Source organism: Lactuca virosa, chromosome 1 (genome assembly GCF_052849685.1).
Source record: "Lactuca virosa cultivar CGN04683 chromosome 1, Lactuca_virosa_CGN04683_v6, whole genome shotgun sequence".
In the NCBI taxonomy this organism is placed as follows: Eukaryota; Viridiplantae; Streptophyta; class Magnoliopsida; order Asterales; family Asteraceae; genus Lactuca; species Lactuca virosa.
The window spans coordinates 83718553-83736038 of NC_136426.1; the positions used below are offsets into that span (position 1 = coordinate 83718553).

General features: G+C 34.2%; 2 protein-coding genes across 3 annotated transcripts; one reads left to right on the forward strand and one right to left on the reverse strand.

Moving 5' to 3' along the window:
* The first annotated feature begins 3130 nt into the window (after nucleotides 1-3130).
* LOC145149596 (uncharacterized) lies at nucleotides 3131-6022 on the forward strand. 2 transcript variants are annotated; one of them, XM_079075221.1, is made up of 6 exons: nucleotides 3131-3227; nucleotides 3301-3622; nucleotides 3746-4228; nucleotides 4399-4530; nucleotides 4604-5118; nucleotides 5225-6022. In XM_079075221.1, exons 2-6 carry the CDS (start codon nucleotides 3325-3327, stop codon nucleotides 5855-5857), a joined length of 2061 nt encoding a protein of 686 aa, XP_078931347.1. In that variant the 5' UTR covers nucleotides 3131-3227; nucleotides 3301-3324; the 3' UTR covers nucleotides 5858-6022. The 2 variants fall into 2 exon arrangements, with proteins under 2 accessions (XP_078931347.1, XP_078931348.1); XM_079075222.1 differs by having other exon boundaries at nucleotides 4616-5118.
* Nucleotides 6023-9416: 3394 nt separating this feature from the next.
* LOC145116209 (receptor-like protein kinase HERK 1) lies at nucleotides 9417-11724 on the reverse strand. Its single transcript, XM_079052573.1, has 2 exons — nucleotides 10696-11724; nucleotides 9417-9467 (listed from the first exon to the last, which is right to left on the reverse strand). The coding sequence occupies exons 1-2, from the start codon at nucleotides 11722-11724 to the stop codon at nucleotides 9417-9419; spliced, it is 1080 nt and encodes a 359-aa protein (XP_078908699.1).
* Between the last annotated feature and the right edge of the window lie 5762 nt (nucleotides 11725-17486).

Consider the following 17486-nt stretch of genomic DNA (forward strand, 5'->3'; position numbering starts at 1 on the left):
AACAAGGCGATGGGGGATGCCGACTTTACCCTCAGGAGGACTGTAAAGTCATACATCGGGTAGGCGGATTTGCACTCCGTGTTCGGGAACGAACCCGAATCGGAACTGAAAAGATTCCCATTCTTCGGTGGTAAGATATCTCCCAAAGCACGAGTTGTAGCCATAGAAAAATATAAAGGAAAGGTTGAAAGGGTTTTTCTCAAGAACAAGAAGTCAAAGAGAGACAAGTAGAAGGTAGTGCGGAAATGCCAGGAAGAACATAGCCTTAAATGCCACAAAAGGGGCATCAAATAGTTTCCATGATGAAACCGCCGAACAACGGCGATTTCGCCCTGCCAAGTGCAAGCTACCAGTGGCAGCCCACCACGTGTCTGTGAGTAGACTAGAACAACTCTACTACGTCATGAACGCAAAATCTACTGGCCTAAGGGACTTGTTAAGGTTACCATGAACGGTCACGTTAAATGTAACCGAAGTACAAACAAGACGTTATCTCGTCAGAACCTTGGCCAAGGCCTTGCCTTGGCCCAAGTAATCCAGCACCGGGGCAACAGTTCGCTTCCCTCCACGAGGGACTAATATACCTCGTGATCTTCTCATTTACTCACGACCAATCAGGACGTGACAAGAAGCTTTGGTGACGCCCAAAACTGACGTCACCAGGCAGTTAGTTAACGTGGGCATAATTCTCCCAGTTAGAGGAGGCCATGTACGATACTCATTGGACGAGGTCCCCACGATCCGTTAGTAACATGTATAAAAGGATCTCTTTCGCCTCAAGGAAGGGATCCATCTTCTCTCTCACTGGATTTACCCTAATTCTCTCTCTCTCCATCTCTCTCAGAAAACTAACTTGATCATCGGAGTGACGTCCCGAGAGAGCACCCGGTCGTCCTCTAACGGTTCTTCTGTGATTGTGTTCTCAGGAAAGCTCCCAAGGCAGATCCATCATCCATCATCCAAACCCCCGTGGAACATGTCACAACACTAGCAATCCTAGTTTACATCATTAACAAGTAGTAAATAGATTATTCAAGTATTTGAAAGGAAGCATGGATTATGGTTTGACTTATAATGCATATCCTTCTGTCCTGAAAGGTTATTCAGATTCCAGATGGATTACCAACTTAGAAGATCACTCATATACTAGTGGTTGGGTGTTTCTTCTTGGAGGAGGTGTCATTTCTTGGGCATCGAAAAAACAGACTTGTATTAGTAACTCAACCATGGAATCCGAGTTTGTAGAATTGTCTACTGGTGGTAAAGAAGATGAGTAACTAAGGAATTTGATTTATGAAATTCCACTATGGCCCATACCGATATCTACAATTTCTATCAGGTGTAACAGTGCTACAATCTTGGCTAAGGCTTATAGTCAAGTTTACAATGGGAAGTCTAAACATTTAGGTGTTAGACATAACATGATTAGTGAGCTTATCATGACTAGCGTGATATCTTTAGAGTTTGTGAGAACTCAGTTGAATCTAGTCGACCATTTAACCAAAGGTTTAGCAAGAGATCTTGTGCATAAGGCGACTGTAGGGATGGGTTTAAAGTCCACCTGAAATCTTTCATGTTGAGATATCCAATTCCCATATAATGTAATATTAGATGCTGAATTCCATGTGGAAAGCTTGATATTTAAAATTTGGAACACATTATTATTATCATCCTAAGGTATGTGTTTAGTAATGCAAGTAAAGGAGGTTGAAATTTTATTTCTTAATAGTTCTTTTGAAAAGTTGCATTTACATGTGCAAGAATAAAAGGACTACCTATATAAGCATAAATTTTAGCTGCTTCAAGAAGTTAAGACTTGACTTTGATATGCTTATTGAAGGATAGGACACAAAGTTAGTAAAATATAAGATCAAGTTAGATATTATGAGAATGTAAACAGTTGTGTATATTATCTTCATGTATTCACTTTGAATAGAAATGGTTCAATCCTTAGAGGTATCATGATATTCAAATATTTGGAATAAGTAATATACTAATGTGAAATTCAATCGTCACAACATTTCATTTATGCATCAGTTTGTTGTTGTTATGGTTTTATTTTAAGTTAATCAAGATTACACTTAAACGGGGGAGGTTTGTTGGTGATTTTGTATCACTAATATTATTTAAGTGTAATGAGATTAATTTGTTGATCAATGTTACCTTGATAAATATTAAACAAGTTAGGGTGGTGCGGAGTGCACATTTGTTGAAGTTTGTCTTGGTTGAAAGTATACTGCTATTTAGGGGCGAAACCCCTGAACTAACAGGGATCCGGGAGCAACGCCCCTAGGGTCGATAATTTTTTTTATTTAGGTTATGTTGCTTTGTTAAAAATGCATCAAAAAATCCGAATTCTTGAAAATGTACCCGGTTTTATGATCCAAATTCCAGACCTAATTTTATGATGATTAATGACAGTTTGTAACCATTTTTAGACAAGGAAGTTACTCTGTTATAACCATACAATGACAGTTTTTGGACATGAAGTTACGTCCTGATTTATTGATCATTTCGAAATCAGTTTTGGTACACACTTCATCTTAACATCTTCTGCATTATCTCTTCTAGAACAATGAGTTTTATCCGATTAGAGATTTTCGAGTGTACTCTCGAAATGCTTTAATCTGAAAATGTTTCACAATTCTCATTGATCCAAACATTCTATTACCTCACAATTCTAACATTTAATTTATTATTTTGTAAATAAGGTTTTAGATTAATACTTTAATTATTATTATATTTTGTTAACTTATTTATCAATTAAACATTGCCTACAATCTTAAAATGATTAACCAGTCTAAGAGATTTGCTAAAACTACTAGTAATAGTGCCGTTCAAAAAAAAGAAAAAGAAAAAAACTACTAGTAATAAGAAATATAAATAACGTCTAACAACCAATTCTCCAATAGAAGAAAAAAAATCATATCATAGATGTTTAATGTTATTTTACCATCAATTTGTTTATTATTTATAATTAGTTTTATCTTGATATATAAACTTTATCGTTGATATTCATTCACACCTACCCATTAATGTTTAGCCAATAATGTATACGATGACACTGCCAATGATCAACTTGAAATATAAAAGAATCGTATTCCAATAAAATATCATTTTATATTCTATACATATAAAAATTCACGTCTACATATTCTTTAATAAAACATCAGACAGAATTGTAAAGGGTAGGGGAGTCGATCTAAAACCCACTTTTACAATTTCAGGTATTTTCAAAGTTCTGATCATACTAACATGATGCCATTTTAGTTATATATATTAATGATTTCATGGGGGCAGGTTACTAAGCAAGCAATTGAAGATATGAGCACACCACCTACAGGTTTAGCTCCAACAAGCCACCAGCAGCAGCAGCAACCGGCCATTTCAAATGCCCAGCAACCACCACCGGCTGCTCCAAATCCCCGGCAACCACCGCCGGCTGCTGCAAATGTCCGGCAACCACCACCACCGGCTGCTCCAAATCCCCGGCAACCACCACCTGCTGCTTCTAATACTCCGGTGCCACCAATTCCCCCACTACCACCACGGAAATTAACTACTTCACAAACTTTCCTACGCCGACCACCACTCAATCTCCCTTGTGAAGATCTAATTTCTGGTATGTTCTAATTATAGGAATAGCATCTTTAGTTCTTTATAATGAATCGTGTTTATGAAAGGACATTTCCACTTGTTCTTGAATGAATCGAGCATTGACTTAACTTTGGAAACTATTTTGAAGTAAGAGAAGACTACATCAATACTTGTGTTCCTCTATACGAAGCTTCAATTAATGGAGATTGGGAAACTGCAAATCGCATCATTGCAAAACGAAAAGAGCTCGTACGATTTAGCATCACTGTTAATGGTGAAACTGCACTTCACATTGCAACATCAGCCCAAAACACCGAGTTTGTTGAAGCTCTTGTCGGATTGATGGAAGAAGACGACTTGGAGCTTCAAAATAAGAGTGGCAATACAGCTTTGTGTTTGGCAGCTGCAGCTGGAAACGTCCAAATGACTAAAATTATGGTGAATAAGAACAAGGGCCTGTTGACCATCGCTGGTAGTCAAAAAATGATGCCCCTTTACATGGCTGCATTATTTGGGCACCATGACACTGTGAGTTATCTGTATGATAATTCTCATAAAATGGATGGGGATTTTTGGACACCTCAAGATCGAAATTGGGTCGTTTTAAGATGCATTGAGGCTGATCTTTTTGGTAAGCTTTGATAAGCATTATTATGCATAATTTCATCTTTTTAACTTAAGACATGTGGATTAATTATTCTTAGATTATGTTCTGTTGTTCATAAATTTCTTGTTTATTTTGTTTGTTTTACCAAAAACATCTTCCTATATCCATTAAGTGATGATCACCTCTTTTTGTAGATATCGCACTAAAGATATTGGTTGACCTGCCAGAACTTGCAAAAAGTGGGAGTTTACTTGGCGTTTTGGCTCGAAAGCCTTATGCCTTTGAGGTTAAAAAACCGCATTTTTTAAAAAAAATCTTCAACTCAAGTGAGTATCGATCTCCACTACTTATTACCTATTATGCTTCATTGTACATTTCATCTCTGATTATTGTTTTTAGTTTTGACACTAGTTCGTGTGAAGAGGGGACCTAAAGAAAAGGAAACTGACGCCATGAAGTTACTAAAACTGATTTGGAACAATATTATGAAACTGCCTACCGTTGACGTTGATAACTTACTCAGAGGCCCGAAAGACATGATCATGAAAGATGGAAAGTCAATCCTACAGCTTGATAAGAATGGCAATCCAATGTATTCTTCCAGAATATTGTTTGTTGCTGCAGAAATGGGCAACACTAAATTTGTGGTGGAGCTCATTCGTTTATATCCTGATCTTATATGGAAGCAAAATGATAATAGCCAAAGCATATTTCATGTTGCTGTCTCTCATCGTCATGAGAGTATTTACAATCTATTATATGAGATTGGGTCCATGAAGGATCAGATAACTCCTCTTAAAGATTCAGAGGGAAATAATATGCTTCATTTGGTTGGGAAGTATGCACCGAAAAACCGACTTCAGGATGTCACGGGTGTCGCATTTCAAATGCAACGGGAATTATTATGGTTCAAGGTATATTTCTTTTCTTTCCAATTGGTGTTATTGCATTTGGATAAATTAATTATCGTTCCAGCAAAGTCATATGGGTATTTCATATTTAATTGTCTTTTTTTTGTAGGAAGTAGAGCGTATGATCCCACCTTCTTATAGAGAAAGAAAGAATACAGCTGGCCTAACACCACGCGAGTTATTCACCAAGAACCATAAAGATCTAGTTTCAAAAGGTGAAGATTGGATGAAAGGAACAGCTAATCAGTCTATGGTGGTTGCTGCACTTATAGCCACCATAGTCTTTGGAGTAGCTTTTGCAATTCCTGGTGGGTATGACCAAAACACTGGTTATCCTATGTTTATCAAAAAAGAAATATTCATTGCCTTTGTCATATCAGATGCTATCTCTTTAATCTTCTCTGCAGCTTCAATCCTCATGTTCTTATCTATCCTAACATCTCGATATGCTGAACAAGATTTCTTAATATCATTACCCCAAAAACTTATGATGGGTCTAGCAACACTTTTCCTCTCTATAATGACCATGATGATTGCTTTTAGTTTCAGCTTTTTTGTGCTTTATAAGGACCACTTGATATGGGTGCCAATCCTTATCAGTGTAGTTGCTGCTATACCAGTCATTATGTATGCTAAACTGCAATATCCTCTTTTGGTGGATGTATATGGCTCAATATATGGTTCTAGGTATATCTTTAAGCCGAAGAAACGTATGCTTTACAATCAGCAACCAAAGTTCTAAATCTTGTCTTCGTGTATAGTCTTGAACATAAAGCTCCATTTACAGTTTTTTTTTTCAAGGATATTGATATATAGAAACTTTGGTAAAGTGTACGCGAACGATTTTGTTGCTTTTTCTTTGTAAAGTTGATTTTAGCAATGCAGTTGGTAACATGCTCCTTTTTTAGCTCTTTATTTAAGCACTTCTTTGATTTATTGATATTAAATGTTTGTTTGTTGTCCGACTAATTTGTAAATTAACATCAATAGTGTAGATACCATTCGGTACATACTAGTACGTTCCAGATATAGATTAGATCATATTTCCCTATGCTACTAGCGGATGCAGCAGCCAGCAGGGGCATTCGGGATACTGTTGCATCCCCCTCCCCCCTAAAATAAAATAAATAAATAAATATATTAGATATTTTAACTGCAGTACAATTTAACAATATTGTATCCTTTTCTATGGAAGTTGTACCTAGGGTTATTTCTTTTACTCTCAAGAGCCCAAGAAGAAGCCCACGTGGAAAATTGTTTATGTTATTCTATAAAGCCCCATCAAAACAAATTATATAATCTCGTAACATTATTTATTCATGTTAAACCTTAGACAATATATACAACATACAAAAACCATGATTAGACTTATATTTTCCACAATTAAATTAAGCATGTTTTAGTTAGCTCGCTATTCAATTTTGGGTCATAACTTTAGTTAGCTGGGTATTCAATTTGGGTCATAACTTTATTTTTATGTAAAATTAAAAGAGCATTTTTTTATATATCTAATTTTTATCTTTTATTTATGTATAATATAATTAAAACCTATAAATGAAAATATAAAACGAATGAAAGTAATATAACTTGTATATTTGAATGATTTTTTGGTGACTTTAATTAAGAAATATGTGTTTCTAATAACACTATCATATATCGATTCCAACAAATGAACTCAACAAACTCAATTTTAATGTTTATTTTATATTATGTTTTTAGGATGTACGAATTTTAATATTAAACAACTTTGTGTAAATAGTATTTTGAATTTGGACTATATTTGCATCCTACTATCCAAATTTCTGGATATTAAAATGTGTTGACATTAATATCATCTTCTTGAATACCATTACGAAACCTTTGGCTCAACTCTTGTACCTTGTTGGTTGTTAAATAAATTAAACTCCACAATATCATGAAGAAGTTTCAATGTTTGTTTTTGTGTTATGGTCGTAGGGTTTACAAGAGCGATCGAGATATCTACAAATAGGGCCTAAAAAATAAAATTCAGTTCGAAACAAACCAAGTCAACTCGAAGACTTATGTAACACCCCTTGCTTGGTGAATTTTAAAACATGTTTAAATCTTTAAGAACAAACATTTCATAATTTCATTTCTTCAACAATCCTAAAAGAAACTATTCGCACCCATGGTCTAATTTTGGCCACACTACAAAGTTAACATTTGCTGTTTTTCCTTGGTCTAATTTTGATAAGTTTTTTTTATTATAAATTTGTCCTTTTCCCTTGGTCTAATATGGGTCATTTTTTCCTGGGATATTTACAATGGCGTAGCCACATAGATCTAATGGTGGGCCTTGGCCCACCCACATAAACTTGAGGTTTTATATATATTATAAATATATTATATATTTTTGTTAAATTAAGGGACTAGGGTCGTGAATTATGATACGGCCCATCCATTAAAAACTTCAAATTTTATATGTAGATAATACTTCTTTTACTGTGATGTGTTGATTAAAGAATTATGGCTACAAGTTTTTGAGTAGATAACATCCTTATTCATCAGTTTCGTAAATTTCTTTTTTCTATCATCTTAATTAATCGATTAATTGATTTATTTCCATCGTGGACAATTTTTAGTTGATTTACTTCTTGCCAATTTAGTCATTTAGATTTGTGCTGGTTTTATACTTTTATCGTATGTTTTATACAAAATTAAGTTGTTACTAATCTCTATGAATTAATTATTTGAATTATTATATTATATATAAGTTTGGTTTTTATAAGAATATCAGATTATGTTTGTAATTGAAATTTTTTGTGATTGGTGTATTTTGGTTGAGCAATGGGAACAAAGCAAAAAAGAATAGACTACGCAATAAAACGGATGATGGTTTTATTGTTGATAGTTTGGTTCTTTATATCGAGAAAGATATCTGTAAGATTTTCAGTTTACACTCCATTTTAGATGATTTTATTGAAGTAAGAGAGCGTCGTGTGCAACTTAAATGAACAATTTACTTTAAAATGAACACATTGTTACATTTTGTTATCATTTGAAATATTTTGCTACTTGTTTATATTTTGTACATTATTTGACATATCCTAAAACAAAATCTTGGCTACGCCACTAGGGATATATTCACCCAAGTTTCAATATTTTCATTAATTTGACAAGAAAGTCCTAAACATTATTTTTTTTTGACAATAAAGTCCTAATTATAGGCAGTTCTTGACACATTTACCATTTTCTTTCGGTTAGCCGGTAATTAGGACTTTACTGTAAAAAAATAAAATTTAGGACTTTCTTGTCAAATCGTGAATTAGAACTTTACTGTAAAAAAAAATAAAGTTTAGAACTTTCTTGTCAAATCGTTGAAAATATTAGGACTTTTGTGTATTTTCATAACTCAATAAATTTTAATTGTGATTTCCATCGCAACGCTACTGTTTTTCTTACCATCAGCATCTTTACCCTGATACAATCATGATCAGGGGAAACATATGCAAAAGAGAGAGCAAGAGAGGGTGAATAAGTCTTATAAAGCTTTCTTCTTGGTTCGCCGCCAAATATTGAACTGAAAAGAGGGGACATATTGTACAAACACAAACAAAACACTCCTAGTCAAAAGGGTGTGAATGTGGAAAAAGGGTAAGAATGGCTGTTTCGTTTTTTTCGGTTTCTTAGTTCTCCATTTTTAGGAATGAAAAAAGCCAATACAAAAAAGGGTAAACGTGTCAATAACTGCCGGTAGTTAGAATTTTACTGTCAAAAAAATATAGTTTAGGACTTTCTGTCAAATCTATGAAAATATTGAGACTTTAGTGTATATATCCATTTTTTCCTCGGTCTAATTTTTGTCTAATTGTGGCCTTTTTTCTTTTGTCCAATTTTGGCGCTTTTTTTGTAGCCTTTTTTGGTATGTTTTCCTCTAATTTCAACTTTTTCCAGATTCCATTTTTACCCTTGTACATACATCCATTGCACTAAATGATCATACAACTCGTCAATATTAGACTAGTCCACTTGGTAGATACTTTGTCTCTTAGATTGGATATCCCGAGTTTTAATCCGGACGTTGACGAATTCTAATAACTGGATGATATTTCACTAAATGATCATACAACTCGTCAATATGAGACTAGTCCGCTTGGTAGATGCTTTGTCTCTTAGATTGGATATCCCGAGTTTTAATCCAGACGTTGACAAATTCTAATAACTTGATGATAGTAACATCTAACCACTAATCAACTATTAAAAAAAATCATAAAAACTCAATATAACATATTCGAACCATGGTTTATTGAGATTTCATACTTTGGACACAAAAAACCAAATTACCCATATAGCCATTTCAATCTTTTAGCATTTAGATTGATATTTGAAAGCTACATAATTCAACTTAAATATTACATATAATTTTTTAGTTCTCACAAGAATCGCCTCCGGTTAACACCGGTGATTTAAAAGTTAGGGGTGACTTCCGATCCAGTAGAAATGTTTGTATCAATTTCTATAAATGCACATGTAAAATTTATATAAAAGTTTGTTATAAATATAACTTTTTTTCTTTTAATAATTTTTTTCTTTAATAAAATCATAATCAAGTCAAATTAATTATATTTGAATAATTTATTTGTTTATATATATTTGTGATAATCTAATTTATAAAGTTAATAAAGGTAGAATACATATTTGTTCAGAACGAGGTGTTTTTGAATATATATATATATATATATATATATATATATATATATATATATATATATATATATATATATATATATATATATAATAGAAAGATACTTTATGTGTAAAAAATAGTATAAAGTTGGGAGATCAAACACTATTTGTATTATTTTTTAGTACATTTTGATTATAAAAAAAATGAAAGTGATAAGTTGGAGATGGTTTAAGACTGTATAGCATCTTTTTTATGGAAAAACTTTGTTCTAGAGATGTTTCCTGATCACAACATGACCTTGAAATGTTCTTGCTCTAGGCAGCAACATATATAAATGATTAGATCGAATAAGAAGACTTTCATACAGCTAGTATTATTATTTTCCAGCAAATTATGGATTACTACTTTTTTGATAGAGGGAGAAAGAGGATGGACGGATGTCTAAAGTAAAGATGGTGTGAAACATTTTAAGTCCTAGCTTTAATTACTATTGATACAAGGACTCTATTATAAAAGACTCTGATCTGCAGGACAATATGCATATGAAGCATCTTAATGCACATTCTATATAGTTTATTACAGGACTACGACAATTTATTTTTGTGTCTGATCATTTGTTTTTGAGTTTTTAATGGATCCAACTTTAGAATACAGTCTCTTGAAATTGTCTTCCATACATAAGACCAGTGGGATCGTTGTAATCGCGGTTCAAGTCATTCTTTTTAAAAGGCTGTGTTTTGCAAGAGCTCATCTCGCATCTTTTCCGGTGAACACTTCATAAACAGCACCTGTCTGTATATCCGACCCTAAATCCAAACTTCGCCGCTAAATGCATCTATAAACTTTCGTCGAGTCATATTTACATTCACAAACATGTAATACCATAATAGGACCCCATGTACTATACCATATATGGATAGACAAATATATACATAATATAAGATACCATTGATATGACCTTTGATAACTGTAAGAATAGGTTTCTTGGGATATTTAGCGTTGTATGCTTTCAATTCCTCCTCCGACATATCACCAGGTTTAACATACCTTACTTGATATTCAAGGGCATCTTTAAGTTCTTGTATGATCTCAGCTACCAGTGGACGTTGATAGCGATCTCTTCGTAGACATTGATAAGCAATTTTGGAGAACTTATCCAAGCAATCTGGTGATATTTGATCTTGTAGACAATCAAGTACAATTGTCCGCATTTTGTTTTCTTCATAGCAGCTTTGTGCCAACTTTGACAAAAATCTACGGCCATCATCATAATTTGCATAGCAAAGCCTTCCGCACAAGACTTCAAATAACACCACCCCAAAGGAGTAGACGTCAGTTTCTTTTGTCAAATACCCATTTTCGAAATAAAGTGGATCACAGTACCCAGCGGTACCTACTGGATGAGAGATAACAAATGTGATTTCTTGGTTAGCAGGTCCGAATTTGGAAAGGCCAAAATCTGAAATCTTGGCATTCCAATTCTTATCTAATAGTATGTTGGAGCTTTTAATATCACGGTGTAACACTCTTTGTGTAGTCCCACCAGGGTTGTGAAGATACTCTAGCCCACAAGCTGCTCCAATGCATATGTTAAGGCGTTGGATCCATGAGAGTTTAGGGCTACTAAGATACCTGTCGAGGCTTTTGTTAGGTAGATACTCATAGATGAGGACATGCTCACCACCCTCATCGGAATATCCTAAAAGAGAGACTAGATTTTCATGTTTGTAACGAGAAAGCATCATGATCTCTTTCCAAAACTCTGGGATCCCTTGTCCAAATCTTCTATCTAAGCGCTTGGCTGCAACCATAACCTGATCACCAAAGTGAAAGAGTTCTCCTTTGTAGACCTTACCAAATCCACCTTGACTGATGAAGCAGCTGTCACCAAAGTTATTGGTTGCTAATATTATAGCTTCTAGGGGAACTTTAAGGTGCGCAAACTCGTTTATGGAAGACATATTATGATTTTGGTTAATATTCAAGGAGAGGGAATTCAAATATATATATGAGATCCAAGCAGATACAACTCGAGAACTTGAATGAATGAATGGCAATGAGATGCTAGTTTCCCCAAGTCTTATCGCCACCAAACACTCGGAAAAATATGCTTCAGTCAAAAATGAAATCGCAAATTTCAGAAGAAGAGGGAGAAAAACGTTGTTTTCCCTTAGCCCATAGTGGAAATAATTGGTTCTTTAGATATCCGCGACAAAGCAATGCAGCTACAACTCGTGGCCACGCAACCAACCACACACGTCAGTCGATGCTAACACGTATTTGATTTGTTCACACTTCAAATTCTAGACACCCAACTGGAGGTGGCTGGCTGCCCACTCGAAAATAGTTGAAAGGATATAATTCTAAGGATATTTTTGTAAATTACCTACACAGAGATATTTTTGAGATATTCATTATAACGACCATGGATAAAGATAAAGAGATCTTATAAATTAACCATTTTCTGCCCAAGTTCCCCCGAATAGCCTTTGAGAAAGTAATTTGGACTTCTGAACTATTTTCTTTGTTTTTCTCTTTAAATTATATTGGCTGTGTTCCATTTTGAAGTCTTTATTCTTAAATTTTAACCTTAAATATTTTTATTATTGTTATAAATTACTTGATGAAACTTATAACAATAAAAATACATTTAAAACACAATCTATTCATATATTTTGTATCAAGTATTATATATCGAAAACAAAAATATTGAAGGGTAAAGTTGAAGAATTAAGACTTCCAAAATGAAAAGTAGACAATAAATATAAGACAGATGTAGTAATTATTTTGAAATTTCAAACTATTTTTATAGAGAAAACAATATTCAAATTTATTTATCTGTCAGAAAACAGTTGGAAAATTCAAATATATTTTCAAACAAAATAGTAATTTCAGGAATTTCAGCAAAGATGGTTAGTTTGTGAGGACACCTCTTCAGTAGCGGCATTAAGAATAACAGTTGAGCGGAGCTAACCACAATATCACAATTGTGTGGTGCTGGAATCGTCTGCACAAAGGCAACGCTAAGCACCATTGCCGAGTAAGACAGATGTTGTGTCCAACATAGAGTCGCTATCATGCATATCTTTAACAAAGAGAGCAGCTCAACTGGATGAACGGGCGAGCTCTGCTCTTTGTTAATTAATGTGCTGCTTACTCTAACAGACAGTATTGAAAGCAAGACCACAAAATCAGAAAAATATTCCTAGACACATGACGTCAGAAGTTAAGACAAACAACACGGGTCGAGCTATAAAAAGAAAGATCATACATGCAAAATGGTAAGTTATTCTCTCCCGACTAAGCATGCACAAAAAACATTATTGTCTCCTGTAGGGATTGACTTGACCGTCAGTATGTTTCCGAGGATCTCCTCCCGGAGTACAACCGAAGGTGTTCTTAGTAGTAATTTTAAGTTTTGGTCAGCTGAGTTTCCTTCTTGCGCTTATACCCACAATCCGGATGTACTGGTTCACATTAGTGGTGGCTCCGTCTTGAAGCTAATCAAACCGATCTCTCAATTAGTACCAATGAAAACACCGAAAGCAGTCCCTTCAACCCAATTCAACCCATGCCATTATTTGAGACATAAATTCCATGTCAAAGTCCATCTAACTCCAATAACCCTAGTTGTAATCACTGTTTTTACATTTGGGTTATCACTGACAAATATACCCCTATTTGGGAGCTTCCTTACTCACCGGTGTTCAAAAACCAACGTCGATGATCTCATTGGAAGACACCACAGAAAAGCTAAATACATACTTAGAGTACGCCATGTAGAGATAAGAATTCAAAGGAATGAAGGAAGGGCTAGGGACATATATCATACACAAATATCGAACGATTTGGGCTTCTCGCTACACCTCTATTGTATCTACCATAGTTTCTACCTCTTGTTCAACTACGCCCTCTATCATGCATTCATCCTATAGTGTGACAACCCGTTATTTTGGATATTGTAAAAGTCAACCAAAGTCAAAATTGGGTCAACTAAAGTCAAACATGTCAAATAAAGTCAAACTTATTGTTTTGATTTACTTATTAAGGTTGGATCGATAACCTTTATGTGTTTAAAAGCCTTTTATTTGAAGTGTTACTTAAATTAGAAGTGTAGTGCTTAATCCGAGAAGTCTCGCATAGGCTGTAAACCTTCGGACCGCAAACCCTCGGTTCGCAGCTGGGAACTCTCTTCTGACCATAAACTTCGGTCTTATCCACTCGGTGCGAAAACCAATGCATGTGTCCCATCAGTGATTTCGGCCCTATACATATGGGGAGACCGAAATCACTCCCTCACTTCTACACTTCTAGCCGAAAGCACACATTTTTCTCTCAAGAAATCCAACCGAAAACCCTTATTCTTTCTCAACTATCATCCGAAAAAGGCTTGTATCTCCTTCACATCTTGCTTAGAACACCAAGTGTTCTTCATTTCATCAAGATCCTTAACCGAAAACCCTTGAATCTCCTTGGTTTCACCAAGAACACCAAGATCTTTATTGGGCCGAAAACCCAAGGGCTAGCCGAAAACTCATTGCAGCCTTCCAAAATCGCTTCTAACACCCTTATTTGCAAGTGAAACTTACAAATTAGTCCATTTCCTTATCATACTTGTGATTATATTCACTAATAGTATACATATATATTACGTGAAATGCTTTTAGGACTCGTTTTTGTCTCGGGATCTAATTTGTTAAAAAACTTCCTATATCGAACCTTCAATCGAATCACTCACATAAGGTGAGTTCATACCCCTACAAGTTACCTTTTTCAATGTTTTTAGGGGGGGAATACAAGTAAAACACAATAGAATTGTGTTAACTCTTACATGTGAAAATAAACAAACAAAGAAATTCTTATACTTATTGTTAAAAATCATTTTCAAACTCTTTTTAAACTATTTTAGATTTCTGTTTATTGTCAAAATCATATTCGTTTGTATATTTATGTATAATCATACTTTAATGGACTTAGGACTATTGCTAATACCTTAACTCCTGTTCCTTGTTTGGTTGTGGGCTTAGGGTAGGATCACCGGTCCGACTGTCGGTTAAATCATAATTATACATACTAAATATATGCATGAATATTAAATCTCATTTTCAAGAACATACTTAACTCAATTGCATATGCTGGGCAAATGAGTATCTTCTCCAAATCAGTTACAGTTCACACAAACATACTAGTAAACTATAATAGGTATAGTTTTGAGAATCAATTCATACTACTTTCTAGATCAGAGAAACAATACATGAATCAATACATACATACTATTACTTTTCATTACAAAGTACATTATTCATTTACAAGAACAAGAAACATATTGTCACACCCCCAAACCAAGGATGGCGGAAACGTCTGGGGGTGGAGGACTTCATGTATAGTATCACAACAACGAGTATAATAGTGCTCAAAGTAAATACAACCATCATAAATATAATTGAAAAAGTTATACAATAGTATGTGTTTACATGTTTCCAATCAATTACACTTATGATGACAAAAATGAAATGTTTGACGATTTAACGTCCCATCCTCAAAAGCGGTTGATTTCCTGTTTCACTGAATTCCCGAGAATACAAGTAGTTTGAAAAAGCGTCAACAATTAAGTTGGTGAGTTCATAAGAGTTTTATTTGAGAAAGAAGCCGTTTTCCTTGTAAAAAGCGATAGAGTATGATTTCAGAAAATTCAATATTTTCTTTATTAAACGCGAAATGAACTCTTCTATGTTATGCAATAATGTACCCTAGAATGACCTGTAGATTCCTTCTATAACCACCCAGTGTATATAAGTTATATAAAATTTAAGTTAAATAAATTGTCGAATATAATGGGTCTGCCCTAGGTCCACAACCAAACAAGGAACAGGAAGTAAGGCGGGCCCACCAATTCTAGGTCGATTGCGGCTAAATTCATATATAACTCTAACATGCACACTCAGAAAATTATAGCTGAAGTCTAACAATTCTAGATGAAACGTAGTTTTAATATCATGAAAGCCATTTAGTAATAAATCTGGTACTTTGTCATGTATACTTCAAGAAAATCCCTTATTTCCTTATAAAAGATATGTAGCCTTAACTCCCAAGACCGAGAATATGAGTGTATGTTTTGTACTTATGATGTTTATAATCGTAATGCGTTTCCAAAGAAAATCCAATATTTTCCTTATAAAAAGTTATGTAGCCTTAAATCTCAAGACCGAAAATATGTGTGTGTGTTTCATACTATTAATGTTCAAGTAGTTTTAAATAGATAAAACCCCTTTTCAAAGTAGAATTTTCCCTGTAAACTTGAAAGACTGTTAACTCCCTATGTGAGTCGTTATAACCATACTACGACTGGATGACCTGCTGCGACGTTCTTTAGACGTCGGAAACGAAATGACATTTGTCACCCCCGATCGGCCGATCGGACTTATGCAAGCAGCATGGGTGTGGGTTGTCAATCCCAATATAGATCTATACACAATTATCACACTCTCCCTACAAGAGACTCTGGTTATAACTAATTCAGGATTTTTAACCAGTACTCAAAGAGTACAATGAAGACGTGTCTCACAACTTACGTTAACTAGTTTACATATAGTTTGAATATTAAACCCCTTCCGTGGTGGAAGTGAAGTCACCTTTTATGAAAATACATTTGTGATATGAATCCATAAACTATTACTATTATAGTTTATCAAATAGTATATGAAAAACCCATTTGTTTTGAGAGTAAAACCTTTTCCATGTAGTATGCTTTTATCGAAAATTCATAAACTATACTTAATGTAGTTTATTATATGTGTTCGAAATGAATGGAGGAAAAACCTTAACATGAATGACTAATTTCTGTTTATGATGATAAACTAACAAGAATGCATCCAAACATTGAGAAACTTATCGTTATGCACTTTGCTCAACATACTACAAATTGTTGTTAATATGGTAAGCTATGTAACTAGTTTTTACTCTTTCTGCACTGTTTTGAAATCATCATAGAAAAATCATATGAAGTCGAAAACTAACTCCGTAAACTCTGAGAATTTAGAAAATATGTCTAGTTTATTCATGATTTTTATTATGATTTTTAGAATTCTCTAACTTATGTGAAAGTGTTCATATTCACAGACTGGTCCGAATTCGTTTCTGAAATGATAGACAGTTTTGTAAAAATCACCATAAATCCTAGAAAAATCTTATGGAGATGTGCAAGTAGTCATTTTAAAGGTATAAACCTGAACTAATTTCATATGAAGCAGTTTTGAAAAATATTAAGTTTAAGTTGGGTAAAATAGTTCGTGAACAGGTCACTACTTTTCTATTGTAATCCATCAAGTTAAGTTTTGGTGTTTTAACTTGTTTCCCCCTGAAAACTGAAGAAAACTAGAAAATGTAGGGGTATGAACTCACCTTGAGTGATTTCTTGAAGAGTGGAAGGTTGAAGATAAGGAGTATCAAGTCTATATCACTTGATGAACACACGAAGTTTTTGGATGATCCTAAGAACTATTTCGTGTTAATATGTGTGTAGATGATCCAAGAGTATTATGAAAACATGTAATAGCACTTGAGTTAGAGGGAAATACTTACCAATAAGTGAATAAATGACTCAAGAACACCTCAAAAGTGTGGCTGAAAGTTGAGAGAAAAGAGGCTCTCTTGATGGCTTGAGAAGTGTATAAGTGTTTGATGGTGAAGCAAATGATCAAGGAAATCCCAGACATTTCCTTAT

Coding starts and splice junctions, on each gene's coding strand:
- LOC145149596 (XM_079075221.1), top strand. CDS start 3,325: ATGAGCACACCACCTACAGGTTTAGCTCCAACAAGCCACCAGCAGCAG. Junction 3,623..3,745: donor TTGTGAAGATCTAATTTCTG/GTATGTTCTAAT, acceptor ACTATTTTGAAG/TAAGAGAAGACTACATCAAT. Junction 4,531..4,603: donor AAAAAAAATCTTCAACTCAA/GTGAGTATCGAT, acceptor TATTGTTTTTAG/TTTTGACACTAGTTCGTGTG.
- LOC145116209 (XM_079052573.1), bottom strand. CDS start 11,724: ATGTCTTCCATAAACGAGTTTGCGCACCTTAAAGTTCCCCTAGAAGCT. Junction 9,468..10,695: donor TCAATGGTATCTTATATTAT/GTATATATTTGT, acceptor TGAATTATGTAG/CTTTCAAATATCAATCTAAA.